At 34.6% G+C, this 14501-nt stretch overlaps 1 protein-coding gene and 1 long non-coding RNA gene across 3 annotated transcripts in view; one reads left to right on the top strand and one right to left on the bottom strand.

Annotated features, from left to right (window-relative positions):
• The window catches only part of svp (COUP transcription factor 2), a 282909-nt gene that overhangs the window by 98049 nt on the left and 170359 nt on the right, over positions 1-14501 (top strand). For both annotated transcript variants that reach the window (XM_074133569.1, XM_074133568.1), the window contains exon 3: positions 3961-4110. In XM_074133569.1, the coding sequence (XP_073989670.1) occupies positions 3961-4110 (150 nt within the window). The remainder of the gene's footprint in view (positions 1-3960; positions 4111-14501) is intronic.
• Positions 8308-13087, bottom strand: LOC141457057 (uncharacterized). Its single transcript, XR_012460191.1, has 3 exons — positions 12843-13087; positions 9295-9472; positions 8308-8443 (listed from the first exon to the last, which is right to left on the bottom strand). It is a non-coding gene; the product is annotated as an uncharacterized lncRNA (long non-coding RNA).

Below are 14501 nucleotides of genomic sequence, written 5' to 3'. Positions count from 1 at the left end.
TTAATTAGAAATAATTTGTATATAAAACTTAAGTTTATATGTGTATGTATTTAATATTATATACTTTGTTTGGTGGTGGCACAGCCTTTTTTATTACTTAGTCTGAATTGCTAATTTATTATCGTCGCTTTTTATTGGTTGTTTTTTTCTGGAGGAAATGATAAAGTTAGTTCAGGCGGAACTATACGATATATTCATCCTATGAAAATCCTTTAAAAAGGTAAAAAAAAAATGGATTTAGTTATGTGGTTCCTCTTTGGAGCGGAAACAATATTGCTGTGGGGGGGCCTTTCTTGACGTGGCTCAGGCCTTTGATCGATTGTCTGGCACCTAAGGACTATTGTGGAAGTTAAAGAGAGCTCTTCCATCAAATTATTACTTGATTATACTATCATTTCTTACCGACCGCTTCTTTAAGATAAGTAGGGGATCTGCCTCTTCCGATTACTCTCTGGCACGGGCTGGTTGTACCTCAAGATAGTATTCTCCGGATCGCTTCTCTATACTCTGTACACATCTGACCTACCAACTGACTCTGCACTTACGCGGACGATACTGCTATTCTCTCTCTTCTAACTCAGACGCCACTACAGCTTCCTCTTATCTACAATCTCATCTACACAAACTAGAATCCTGGGCCAAAAAGTGGAGAGTCAAATTCAAGTTCTCAAAAGTGCGAACAGATAACTTTTACACTTCTAAAAGTTTTAACCAATTCCTCTTCCTTCTGCTAACTTAGTTCGCTACCTTGGGATGTACATTGACAAAAGACTGACGTGGAATCCGCACACTAAACTGAAAAGACTTGAACTCAACCGACGAAACAAATTACTACTGCGACTAATTGGCAGACAATCAAAACTATCACTGGAACTTAAACGACTAATATACAACAGTGTACTTAACTCTTTGAGGCAGACGATTTTAAAGAAAATAAAAGCCCTAGTTGCACAGAATTTCTCTTATTATAAAAAAATGGAAATAAACATCCATTTCCATTATCTTACATCTGTAATCATCCCTCTCAAATAATCATCACTCTCGAAATAAGAAAAAAAGAAAAGAAAAAATTAATACCATTTCAATAGTCCTTTTTTAGTGTGGGGCGCTGGTATTGTATAATACCACTATGCAACTAATGCTTTATATGGTGTTCATTCAAACACAACTTTTTACCCAAACAAAGCGGGAACTTTGCAGACAGTACAGCACTGTCCTTCAGCGCACTGTTCCTTGAAATGTTTAAGTCCCATGTTTTGACCCAATTTTTTATTAACAATATATGAATTAACTACAGCTGCATCCAAATAATAGAACAGTATGCGGTGCCACCATTTTTTACTATCGGTCAAGTTTATAATAAATATAAAAATTATTTCACTTATTCACGCATTTACCATTGGTGCACAGCACTGCCAACTGAATGAAAAACTTTAATTAACATATTAAGCTGTATGTATGAATAACTTCAATTTTTCGAGGTGGGTTAAAATATATCCCACCATGCAGCAAAAGCTAAGCAAAAGGTGGGACAGTTTTTAACCCACCTAGCCGCAAAGAGTTAAACCGATCTGGACTTACGGACTTGAGCTGTGGGGTTCAACTAACCATTCTAGTTCACAAAGAATACAATCCTTCCAATCAAAAATTCTCCGTCAGATTACGAATTCTCTCCATTTTATGCCTCTAACTGCACCCTCCATAACGATCTCAAAATCTCATACGTAACTGACGAATCTAAATCTAAATATAGAGAATTCTTTGACTCTCTTCCATTCTGTACCAATCCTCTAGTACAAAAATCTTGCCTCCACAATTATTCCAGACCGTACTTCACGACGATTGAAACGCTGTTGGCCTCGTGACCATCTCCAGTAATGTAAGAAACTAACAGCGAGAGTGTTTGCCGGTGGACAGCTTCTCTCCTCAAGCTGATCCAGTCATGAAGGCTTCTTCTATCATCTTCACTGATAACATTTTATTCTTTTTTGTAGATTGTGAATAACAAATACATTTTTAAAAAAAGAAAGTTTGGTACTTCCGGAATTACCGATTTGGACCAAAACCTTATTGTAACATCCTGTGGTGCAACTATAAATATCAAATGTGAACTTCCGGTGATATTTTCTGACTCAGGGAACCTCCAAAAACTGTTATTTCCGGAGGTAACTCAAAATTGAGAATCTAAAAGATTACCTTATGGTACCTTAAAGTAAATTATGGTCCTTAAAAAAAAAAAAAAAAAAATATTCTTTAATATATTCAGCGTAAACTAGGAAGTCAAATCTACAATCTAAATAATCACGTCATCAAAACACACGTACAAAACAAAAATAACAGGGTAAATCTGTATATAAGTATCCACTCTCAACAACTTGATAGATTCATATGAAATATGAATGCAAAATTTTATTCAAATGAAGTAGTAAAAGAAAAAACGAAATCTTCCAGATAAAATACTTAAAGGAAGTTGAATTTACACAAGAAGGAGCGCGCCAAAGTTGCTTTGAAATTTCATCTCAAGTTTAGTATACATATAATTTGTGTCTCAGCTGTTTTGGCTGCATAATGCATTGAGCAGATTATATTCATTCTAAAACTTTCGAAGAATATGAATAATTTGTGTTTTTTGAATAGTTTTATGCATGGAAATATGACTCTCGCTCGTTCTACTATGATAATTGGTTAATTTCCTTCAAACAGGAGTTTTTACTTTATATTTAGGTAGCCTTAAACATTTTACTAAAAAGATTCCCACAGAAAATCACAGGAATATCCAATAAAATGGCACCACTCAATCAACCGGATGTTTCAGATTTTTTTGGCGATCTTCACGCTATTTGCGGAAGTCTTTTTTTCCCTCCTCATTTAGGGCTCACATTTTGCGGGAGACTTATTAGTGGTTATTAGGCTTATCTATTTGCGATGTTTTGTTGTGGTGGAAATTTTTTTTGGAAAAACCACGCTTACAATAATAGCTTCTCTTATTGTAGTAGATTGAGGGAAAAGAAAAAGGATTGGTAGGAAAATTTTTTGTTACTTTGAGAACTATAAGGAAACGGCTTGGAAAAAAGGCTTTTCCTAGAAAGAATTTCAAAATTTCTAAAACGGAAAACTGTGGTGAAAATGCATTCAATATCAACTGGTTTTTCTTCAGCAAGGACGCGTTAAATAGACCTTAAAAATAATTTACGTATTTTGACGCGAAAGTTAGTCCCAATCGCTTTGCTTCCTCTTTTAATATGAGAAACAGGAAGTAATTAGAATTGTAAGCCTGAGATTCTCATCATCGCAAACTTGTCTTGTTTTTAAATCTTAAAAAAAGAAAAAGTCAAATAAAATGTTGCTCCCTTATAGCCAAACCGGAAGTGGGAGACCTTTCAAACTGTTCAGTTAGAGAGCAGTAGTGTACTCCCAGCTGGTACAGGTCCGGCTGGCCGTTAGGTCGTGATCTATTCAATGATTGAGTTCGTGTTTGCAACCAATATACTGAAGTTATCACTACACCTTCTTCCTATTGCATTTCACCCAGGGGATAGTGGTGCCGCGTCCACAAAGAGAAAGAGGGAATAATTTTCAATTTCTATTTTATATCAATTTCCTCACCTTTATTGTCCGTAACTCATTTTGTCTCTATTACTTCAGCCATACTACTCGCTGTCACTTTCTTAATTTGCATTTCTCTTCAATGCTTTTCGTGCTTTCTCCTAAAACTGTGTATTTCATGCATTTTTATTTTCGTATTACTCAATCACTGATATTAAGATCACCATTAAGATTATTTAATTCCTACTGCACAGAAATAAATTGATGAAATTAGCACTTCCGATGACGTCGATTTCATCAAGTTAGAAATTTTAGCCATTTAATCCTTCCTAATAACTTTATAAGTTGATTGGATCAGTCGTTTCAGTGAAATTACCCTTTTAATAGTAAATACCTAACCTTTTCCTGTTACAGGTTGCAAAAGTTTTTTCAAGCGGAGTGTACGTCGAAATCTGACGTATTCGTGCCGGGGTAATCGTAACTGTCCAATCGATCAGCACCATCGAAATCAGTGCCAATATTGCCGGCTGAAGAAATGCCTGAAAATGGGCATGCGAAGAGAGGGTAAGTTATTCTTTGTATTATTTATAATAAAATTATTAATATTCCATTAATAATTTATTCGAGAATTGGAGCGTTCGTAATTATCGATTATTTTTTTTGTTGTTGTTGGGCAAATTTTACAGAACGATCACCCTAGCCATGAGTCTAGAATGGTGTGAATAAGTTTGTAAACCAACTACACATTTCAAGACATTTTCTTCCTACAATCGATTATCGATTAATAGGTAGTATTGAGGAAATCGTTTAAAACTTTTTCGATATTTAGTATTCACCGCTTATATCTGGAGGTCCTGTGAACTCGACTGATTCCCGAGTAAATCATCATTTGCTCTTCCTTAACTATAACTACAACCTAGCCACTAAAGCCTTCGATAGCTGGAGATCTATCCACATCCAACCATTCCAACTATCTACTGTTGGCCATCTGACTTCCAGAAGATCTAGCTCGATGTTCCATATTCTTATCCAGAGAGATTTCCAGCAGCGAGTGCCAGTACCTTTTGTACACTTTTTTGTTTTACTTTATTTGCTTAAAATGTTAACTAATCAAGTAATATCGCTGATTGTAATTGCTCCTCCAAGGACTCCCAGCACCACAGTCTGCTAAGCGTGTTGAGAGAAGCCAACCAGTGCTGTGGAACTCTTTGGATAAGAGTATGGTGAAATCAAGAGCTAAGTGTTTTCGTTTGATTAGATTAGATTCAACTAGGGCGGCCTCAAGGCCTAAGCCATTGTGACCCCTTTGGATCTATTGTGGCTCCCACCACTCTAGAGCTCGCCCTTCAGACCTGTCCTTTTAAACAGACTCATAATTCTAGACAGCGAGCTCTCTGGGTAAAGCTCCTCAGGCCTTGGTTTTTCGCTCCTCGAGGAGTGACATCCTTAGCCAGACAAGCCCCTCACACTGACACAACACGTGCAGTACCGTTTTTTTCCTCCTCGTCCTCCTGACAGAACCTAGAAAGGCTATCATCTGCCAGACTCATGCAATGCAAGTGTTTTCTGAGCCTGCAAATGGCCGGCTAATAGGCCCTACAATTATCCTTATAGCCCCACACGGCCTTGGCGGAGTAATTCTGCATTCAGCCTTGGCGAATAGCCCCTAATTAACTCCTTCGCCTAGTTAGCCGATAGATGGAGTAACTATGAGTTACTTTATCCAGTCTATGACAGGCCCAACCGATAAATAGTCAATTGAGTCCAATAAAATTCATTGCCGTTTCCTCCTCCTTCTCCTCCTCCTAACAGACCTAAGTAACAGTAAGTTCACTTTACTGTAAGTTTACATTTGACAAATAGGACTATTCGTCTTTCACTAAAGAAGTTTAGCGTGCATGATACACAAAGTCATTCACAAAATTATAAAAATAATAATAATAATAATAATAATAACGTAGAGTAACATGTTTCGGTAGTCAAAATGGCCAACATCAAGCGATGAAGTAGAGAGGAACATTGAATAGATTTAGTAAGGATTGTGAATGCGATATAGATTTGTACGTTTAGCAGTCCCGTAGTCGAAATCAGTGGATTTGGCTAAGTCCTAAGATTGGTTGTTGTAGTTAAGGTAGAGCAAATTGATTTACAGTGAAACGATCGTGTTCAGGGGAGAAGCCTCAAAATATATACAGGGTGAACCAGTAAGTATTGTCCATAGGCCTACTGTGTGTAGTACATCTAAAGTGGAGTTCAATGACGTAATGGCCAACTTCATATTTTCCTCTGTTCTTGAGTGACGTCACTTTAAAGTTTTTTTCTAAAATCATTACTTTTTTTCCAATAAAAATGTTATTACTCAGAAAGTTTTAGTCCGAATTCGATTCTGATGACACGGTTAGAAAGACAGATAAATTTTCTAAAAATTGATACCATTTTAAAGCATAAGTTATTCTCCAAACAGCCTCAATCTTCCTCCGGATGCTGGAAAAATAAAAGTAATTGAAATTTTCAAGAAAACTCATTCGGCCCTTACGTGATCATTATCAGACCTAGGTGCTGGCACTTTTTATGTAAAAGTTTCCTTGTCTAATGGGCTTTCAAACGATGTATTATTTTCCATGATTCCTTTTATCTTCGTATGAGAAATTACGTTTGTTTTACCAGAAAACGTGTTCACGAGCACTCAACACTGTTATGGTACGATAGAAAATTTTGAAACCAAGGTAACAGATAAGTGAAGTTTATTGGTAAGGCACCTAGTTGTACTGGTTAATACCTAATTCAGATACAACGATTATCTGTTAGAGGGTTCAAAGGGGGTTCAAAGGGTGGTTAAGGCTTATTTACATTTTTTTCATTTTCAACATGTATTGTGTGTGAAATTGTAATTTGGAGTAAATATAAACTATATGATTTTTTTTTTAATATAAAAATAGTTCTTGTTTAAAATATTTCCTAACATTTTCTCAAATATTTCAGAGTTTAGATTTTTTTTTTAGTGCAATTTGTAACTTTTGACTTCCTAATTTAAGGACAGTCTACATTAAAATTGACTACTGGTCCATCTAAAAGAGTTTTCAATGAATTAAACAACTTGATAACTAACACTGTTGAGTGCTCGTGAACACGTTTTCTTGTAAAAACAAACGTAATTTCTCATACGAAGATAAAAGGAATCCTGGAAAATGGTATACCGTTTGAAAGCCCATTAAACATTTAACTTTTATAAAAAGTGCCAGCACCTAGGTCTGATAATGATCACGTAAGGGCCTAATGAGTTTTCTTAAAAATTTCGATTACTTTTATTTTTCCAGCATCCGGAGGAAGATTGAGGCTGTTTGGAGAATAACTTACGAGGGACGTTTGAAAAGTCCGTGCAAAAATAAAAACTACATAATTTTTTGGGGTAAACCTTTTTTATTTTTCAACATAGTTTCCTTTTAGGCTTATACACTTCGTCCAACGCTGCTCTAGTTTGTTGATCCCTTCCGAATAATAGGATTTGTTCAAGTCTGAAAAATAGCCATTCGTTTCTGCAATCACCTCCTCGTTTGAATAAAATCTTTTTCCCGCCAGCCATTTCTTCATATTGGGGAACAAATAGTAGTCCGAGGGAGCCAAGTCTGGAGAATAGGGGGGATGTGAAACGAGTTGGAACCCTATTTCCATTAATTTTGCGACCACAACTGCTGAGGTGTGAGCTAGTGCGTTGTCGTGATGGAAAAGGACTTTTTTGTGGGCCAATCGTGGGCGTTTTTCTTGCAGCTCGGTTTACAAACGGTCCAATAACGATGAATAATATGCACTTATGATGGAAATAGACCGATCTGGCTGAAACTTGGTGTGTGTTCTTCCAAGAGATGCTACTAACTAAACATAACCTCGATACGCGCCAGTAGTGCTATCTCTCTGACTTTGCACGGACTTTTCAAATGACCCTCGTATGCTTCAAAATGGTATCAATTTTTAAAAAAATTATCTGTCTTTCTAACCGTGTCATCAGAATCGAATTCGGACTAAAACTTTCTGAGTAATAACATTTTTATTGGAAAAAAAGTAATGATTTTAGAAAAAAAACTTTAAAGTGACGTCACTCAAGAACAGAGGAAAATATGAAGTTGGCCAATACGTCATTGAACTCCACTTTAGATGGACACACAGTAGGCCTATGGACAATACTTACTGGTTCACCCTGTATAGTCCTGGTGAATTCTAAAGTTCGATAAAGTTCTACACGATTTCCGCCATGCTTACTCTTTGGTATAATTTACTGTCTTTACAAAGAAAAATAAGTTACCGCTTTTATCATAGAATAACGCTTTTTTTTTTTCTTTTTTTATTATTAATTAAATAAAACTTGTAATTCAGGTATTCTTTTCTACAATCTGCGAATAGTTCGCCATATTACCTTTTTAATAAACATAAAAAAATACGTTTCAGGTGCATAGATCCTCACAGTTCTCATGTTCTGTGAGGAATTATTTTATTTAATTGGCTAGTAGAACCAGTGTGCGATGTTGTGCCGTACTTTGTGGGGGGGGGGGATGTGCATACACAATTTTTTCTCCCTCTCTCTCTCTCCCTCGCTCAATCTCACTCTCTCTGTCTCTCTCTTAATAAAACCACTTTGAACATGTTATATTCCACGTGATCGTGGCTAGACGGCGTGTCTTAGATAAATTTAATGATCATAAAAAAAAATATATATATATATGAAAACAAGTAACATGAAAATTTAAAGTAACTTTCTCTAATTATGGCCAGTATTCTTACTTTTCAGATCAGTTCAATAAATCTCAGTACTCAGAATAATGAAGTATAACGTTCATTTTTATTCTCTGTTATTCTTTAATGATTTCTTGTTTTTATTATTCTGTTAAAAACTAAACTGAACCTGTAATCATAGATGCAGAATATTAAAGAAACTGTTCGACTAACGCTCAAAACTTACGTTACATAACAATCAATAATCAACGCTGTACAAAACTCCAGAATAAACTTATCTACAGGACTGCCAATCCTCCATCATCAAATTCACAATCGTTACAATCTATTCAATGTACCACTTTTCTTTTACGACTAAAACCTCACCATATATACAAAGGGTGATCCAATTAAAATGCACCAATCGCTAATAACTGTTTTTTAGCAAAGCGGAAATCTGGAAAACCCCATTAAATAAACTATAAGGTTTTTTGGGGGGGGAGGGTCTAGTTTTCAAATTTTCCACTGCCCCGATGCTGTATCTTCTTTTTTATCGGCGTTACGGCCAATAAACTGATCAAGGTTTCATAAGGTCCACTGATTTGGACAATGCTTATGAAAATTACATAAAGAATTGTGAAAAATGACGTTAACTCTGTTCTGATATCCCTATTATTTGTCCGAGATATTTGAGATCAAAGTTACAATTTTTATCTATTCGTGATCGGTTTTCAATATTAATTTTCCACCAGAAATACACGTTTTCGGAGGTCCTCTGCCAGTAAAAAATGGATCACCCTATATACAGACTTAAAAATTCCCTTCGTTTCCATCAAAAAACCCAAATTTCTTCCGTAACCTGAAATTCTATTTCAAACTATCTCCCTCCTTGCCATTCAAAACCGCTTATCCCTTCTAAATCTTAAACTCTTCCCTCGAACTCATTTTTTATAGGTTCTTTTTATGATTTATTTATTTTTTTTACAACTGTATAATAAATGTAATAAGCAAAAATTATTTAAAAAAAAAAATAATACGAACACACATAAATACGTATACGCATGCTTGTCGTTGTATATGCCGGCGTCAACAGCAACCATCCAGTGTTGTTAGCCATTAGATAGCCATCAGAATCACTTGACAGCCAATCTAAGGGGGGACGGGTTGACTTTTTAAGCAGTTAGAAGATCTAAGAGGGCCATCAGAGAATATCTTTGATCTGTGGAAGAAAGGGAACAGATTATTGGATTAAAAAATAGGAAGATAATTTGCCCTGGAATTTATGGTATCAGGATTCAGGAATAGGATGGGAATATTTACGTCTATATAGATTATATTGTTGGGGGAGAAGGACATCCACGTAAAATGGAACATTTACTATTGGATGATTTTGGGGGATATTGAGAGGTGCGGTCAATCCATTAAATTCAAACACAAATGTTTGTTTCATCTTACCAACGTTTCGGCAAATATATATCACCTTCTTCAGGGTCTGTACAAAGGTAATATATTTACCGAAACAAACCCAAGGTAATATATTATTGACCGCACCTCAATATTCCCCATAAATCATTTGGTCGAAAACCAAAACCAATCATTTATTATTATTCTTAGAATTCTGTAGGGTAGAATTTGAATTTGAAGTAGGATGGAACGTTTTAGTGGTCCCGTAAAGTTCGTGTCCTCTCTATGTCCAGAACCTGCCTGTTCGAATGTTTCGAATTCTCCTGAATTTGACTTAATACTCATTGAATAATGAAAGCATTTAAATCGATTGATTTTTATCGACACGATAAATGTATTAATCACATCTAATTGATTAAGATCAGTAGATTAATATTTATTAAACGCAGCAAAAAAATAAATTTACATTCTGCACGCGTCGTTAGCCTTAATTCCTTTTAATATTACAGGATAATGATCTCCAGTTGTTTATACTACTATTAATTGCCTTATTAAGAAAAAATTACTCCTGTAATACCGTTAGATTATTGTAAACCGGTTATTCATTTATTTGCATACGCAAAATCTAGGGTTTCCCTAAAAGTAGAGGTTAAATTCTAACTGGTTTTGGGATAATAAGCCTCTGATCCCCACTACTTAGGGTTCCTTGGATACCAAGGAACATATAATAGCCTATTGTGCAAGTTATGAGGGGGGAACCCTTTTTTAATTAAGCCCTTTACCTCAATAGGCACAAGAGACAGGTTTATTACCTGATTAGGAGTTTTTTTTTTTTGTACCTGAAAGGTTAACCCTAGTTGTTAGCCCTTGTTATCTGCAGGTTGATCAAAGAATAGGGAAAAAGAAGTTCAAAAGTTCAGCCATTTTACTAATACATTTCTGAACTGGAAATTTAAATTATTAAAAAGATTTAATAAAATTCACTTCTACCGGAAGGAAGTTTTGTTTCGAAGTTTTTGAAACCTTTATTGATTTTGGAACTTCTACTTTATTTTGTACTTACTTCAGCCTTCACACTTCCGACACTAAAGACTCCTTTTTTATGCATGATACCCGTTCCCAACAAAAAAAAAATAATGGGAATATGAATATATAGGTTTCGAGACCGTACATTATTAAACTAAGGATTCAAGATTGGCGAGGAATCGGTCCAAATAAAAACAACAACTCGTCTTTATTTTTTATTTGACCGATTCCTCGCCCAATCTTAAATCCTTAGTTTAATAATGGAAATAATTATATCAGTTTCTAAAAATTACTTGTAAGGGGTTTTCAAATTTTCCTCTCAGTTAAATATCTTAGCTTTATTCCGATTCTGGAATGAATCTGGAAGGGTGTAGAACCTTAAACCATTTCTCCTACAATAAATAATCCCTTAAGTTAATATTTAGTGAAAATTTAAAATTTGCTGAAGAGAAAATATTAAATAATTAATAAATATTTTAATAAAAATACAAAAATTATTTGTATTCTTTGCTTACAGTTTCAATATTTAAAATTTTCAATTTTCTCATATACATGGTGTTCATTTTAAGACGACTCAAATGCATTTCATGCTTAAACGGTTAATCTGAGCGAAAAATGGTAGAGAGAAAATTTGTTGCCTGTAACCTCTAGTTTCAGAATATGTGACTTGATTTTAGATTCCTGCCCGCATACGCGATTGACGCGCGACCAAAAGTAAGAGTTTGCACTTGGCCCCCATTTTCATATTCACAGTTTTAAAGAGTATAAAAAGTAATGAAAGAAACCGGAAACCGCAATTCGATATTTTTAAAATTAAAGGTGCTAGGCCATTTCAAAATCTGGTATTTTTAATCATATTTCAATTTTTATAACTTGTTATCAAAGAGAAAGAAGAGCACGCGATAGGTCATTTTAATGTATTTTTTCATCCCCTTTCTACAAAAAATATTGCCAAAGCAGTAAAGCTAGTATTTTTCTTAATATCGGGAAATAAGTCGTTTTCCGAGTGATTTTTCTAAGAAAAATCAACGGTTAAGAGCTTTAGATGTTCTCAAACATACTCAAAATGGCTAAAAAATAATTTTACATCTGTTACAAACAAGAAGGTTTAATAATTATTTGGTAATTTTGGGACAGTTGCGTTTAATTACCAAAAAAATTGGAAATCTCCTGCCACATATTTAAGTGATCAATATCTTTCTCGTAAAGGATCAAACTTATTCCTTAATTTATCAAATAATGCACTTTACTCAACTTGTGAAGCATGTACTAAGCCTTCAAAGGCGCCTCCTCTAGCTCGCAAACCAGGTTAGCCAGGAGGTTATCAACTGCTCTCTGTATCTGAGGAGGCACCTTTGAAGGCCTAGTACATGCTTCACAAGTTGAGTAAAGTGCATTATTTGATAAATTAAGGAATAAGTTTGATCTTTTACGAGAAAGATATTGATCACGTAAATAAGCGGCAGGAGATTTCCAATTTTTTTGGTAATTAAACGCAACTCTCCCAAAATTACCAAATAATTATTAAACCTTCTTGTTTGTAACAGATGTAAAATTAATTTTTAGCCATTTTGTATATGCTTGAGTACATCTAAAGCTCTTAACATTTGATTTTTCTTAGAAAAACCTCTCGGAAAACGACTATTTCCCGATATTAAGAAAAATACTAGCTTTACTGCTTTGGCAATATTTTTAGTAGAAAGGGGATGAAAAAATACATAAAAATGACCTATCGCGTGCTCTTCTTTCTCTTTGATAACAAGTTATAAAAATTGAAATATGATTAATAAATACCAGATTTTGAAATGGCCTAGCACCTTTAATTTTGAAAATATCGAATTGCGGTTTTCGGTTTCTTTCATTACTTTTTATACTCTTTAAAACTGTGTATATGAAAATGGGGGTCAACTGTGAGCCCTCACTTTTGGTCGCGCGTCAGCCGCGTATGCGGGCAGGAATCTAAAATCAAGTCACATATTCTGAAACTAGAGGTGACGGACAACAAATTTTTCCTCTACCATTTTTCGCTCAGAACAACCGTTCAAGCATGAAATGCATTTGAGCCGTCTTAAAATGAACACCATGTATACATACGTACATACCTATATAGAATTTAAATAATATTTAAATAAATATTATTGAAGCAAAACAAAAATCACCGAAACGCCCTTGTTCATTATGTGTTTTGCTACGCCTTTGTTTTGTCCTTGTTCAAATCAAATATTACTTAAGGTAATATTTTTCCCTTTAGGCTAATTTAAGGCCAGAAAATATAAAGAATACATCTGTTCCATTACGAATAAAACTGGGTGAGGTTCATTCCGAATTGTAGATTTAAATATTCCAAAGAGCCTATGGCAGAAGTACAATAAATTAATAGATAAATAATAAATGTATTTTATTTTTGGTTTATTTTATTTATTAGTATTTTTGACTGAATTTATTTAACGCCATGTGAACTAAATTATGTTTGGATACATGTGAAATCGTAACTTATGTAAATTATTACTTTTTATTATTATTTGTCAAACTATACAACCAGTTACCATGGCAATAAAACGTAAAGTAGACAACATTTATTATTTAATTTAGACCCACAGCAACTCTGTCCTGTGGGTCTTTCTACAACTTGAAGCCCCATTACTAACTTAGCATCTAGAAATTTCTTCCCTCTTCTTTCGCCATTATCTAAGCACAATACCAGCATATCCCTTAAATACCTACTAGGATTCTTTAATTTCATTTGTACCACCTACTTCCGTGATGTTCTAGGACCGGAAATTATTTATTTTGGGCAAAAATTTGCACGATTGTGATACTTCCACATTAGAAGGGTGAGATAAAGTACTATAAGAAAAAAAAACCAACATCGTTTCATTACGAAAACATTACAAATACTAATTTACTAAACGTCTCTACTGTTTAAGAATATCCAAGTTCATCAGCATCTCAATAGCATCACACCAGTCCAATAGCACTTGACACTTGACACTATTTAAAATAATTCACAACACTATTCGCACTAAAACTGTATATTACGCACTAAGTATAACTTAAACTCAATTTATAAACCCGAACTTCACTTTAACACTCACTAATATTTACGGTAATAAAGAGATCAGTGACGAGTTAAAGATGCAGGTAGATCAGCTGGTAAGTGAAGGTTCCCAAAGCTGAGTGACCAACTTTTTTTCATGTACGTATTTATTTTAATTCATAATCTACAAATATAAAATGTAATTAGCGAATTACGGATTTTATTTCATTCATAAATAAAAAACCGTTTGTAATTTTGCTTACTTAGATAACCTTCACTAACCAGCTGATCAGTCTGGCCAGTTACCGTCGGCCATCTTTAACTCCGTTCGTGGTGTCTCTTCATTAACGTGATTTTTTAAGTGAATATTAGTGCGTGTTATAGTGAAGTTCTACTTTATAAATTGAGTTTAAGTTACACTTAGTGCGTGATATACAGTTTTAGTGTAAATAGTGTTGTGAATTATTTTAAAAAGTGTCAAGTGATATTGGACTGGTGATCTATTGAGATGCTGATGTTCTTGGATATTCTTTAAACAAGGTAAGACTTTACTATCAATTATTTAATTATATATATTATTATTCTTGCATGAAAACAACATGTTACCATTTACTTGTTACTTACAAATTAATATTATTGCTTCGTCTATACCAGTGATGGGCAAAGTACGGCCCGCGGGCCAACTCCGGCCCGCGAAAGTATTTAATCCGGCCCGCCGAGGGTCCATCGACATGGATAGTATATGGCCCGCTATAATTACGTTTTGACGGTCGAGAAGTAT

The sequence above is a fragment of the Rhodnius prolixus genome, unplaced genomic scaffold, assembly GCF_049639745.1.
Source record: "Rhodnius prolixus isolate KJV_2025 unplaced genomic scaffold, Rpr scaffold_10, whole genome shotgun sequence".
In the NCBI taxonomy this organism is placed as follows: Eukaryota; Metazoa; Arthropoda; class Insecta; order Hemiptera; family Reduviidae; genus Rhodnius; species Rhodnius prolixus.
This window is presented reverse-complemented; position numbering and strand designations above follow the sequence as displayed.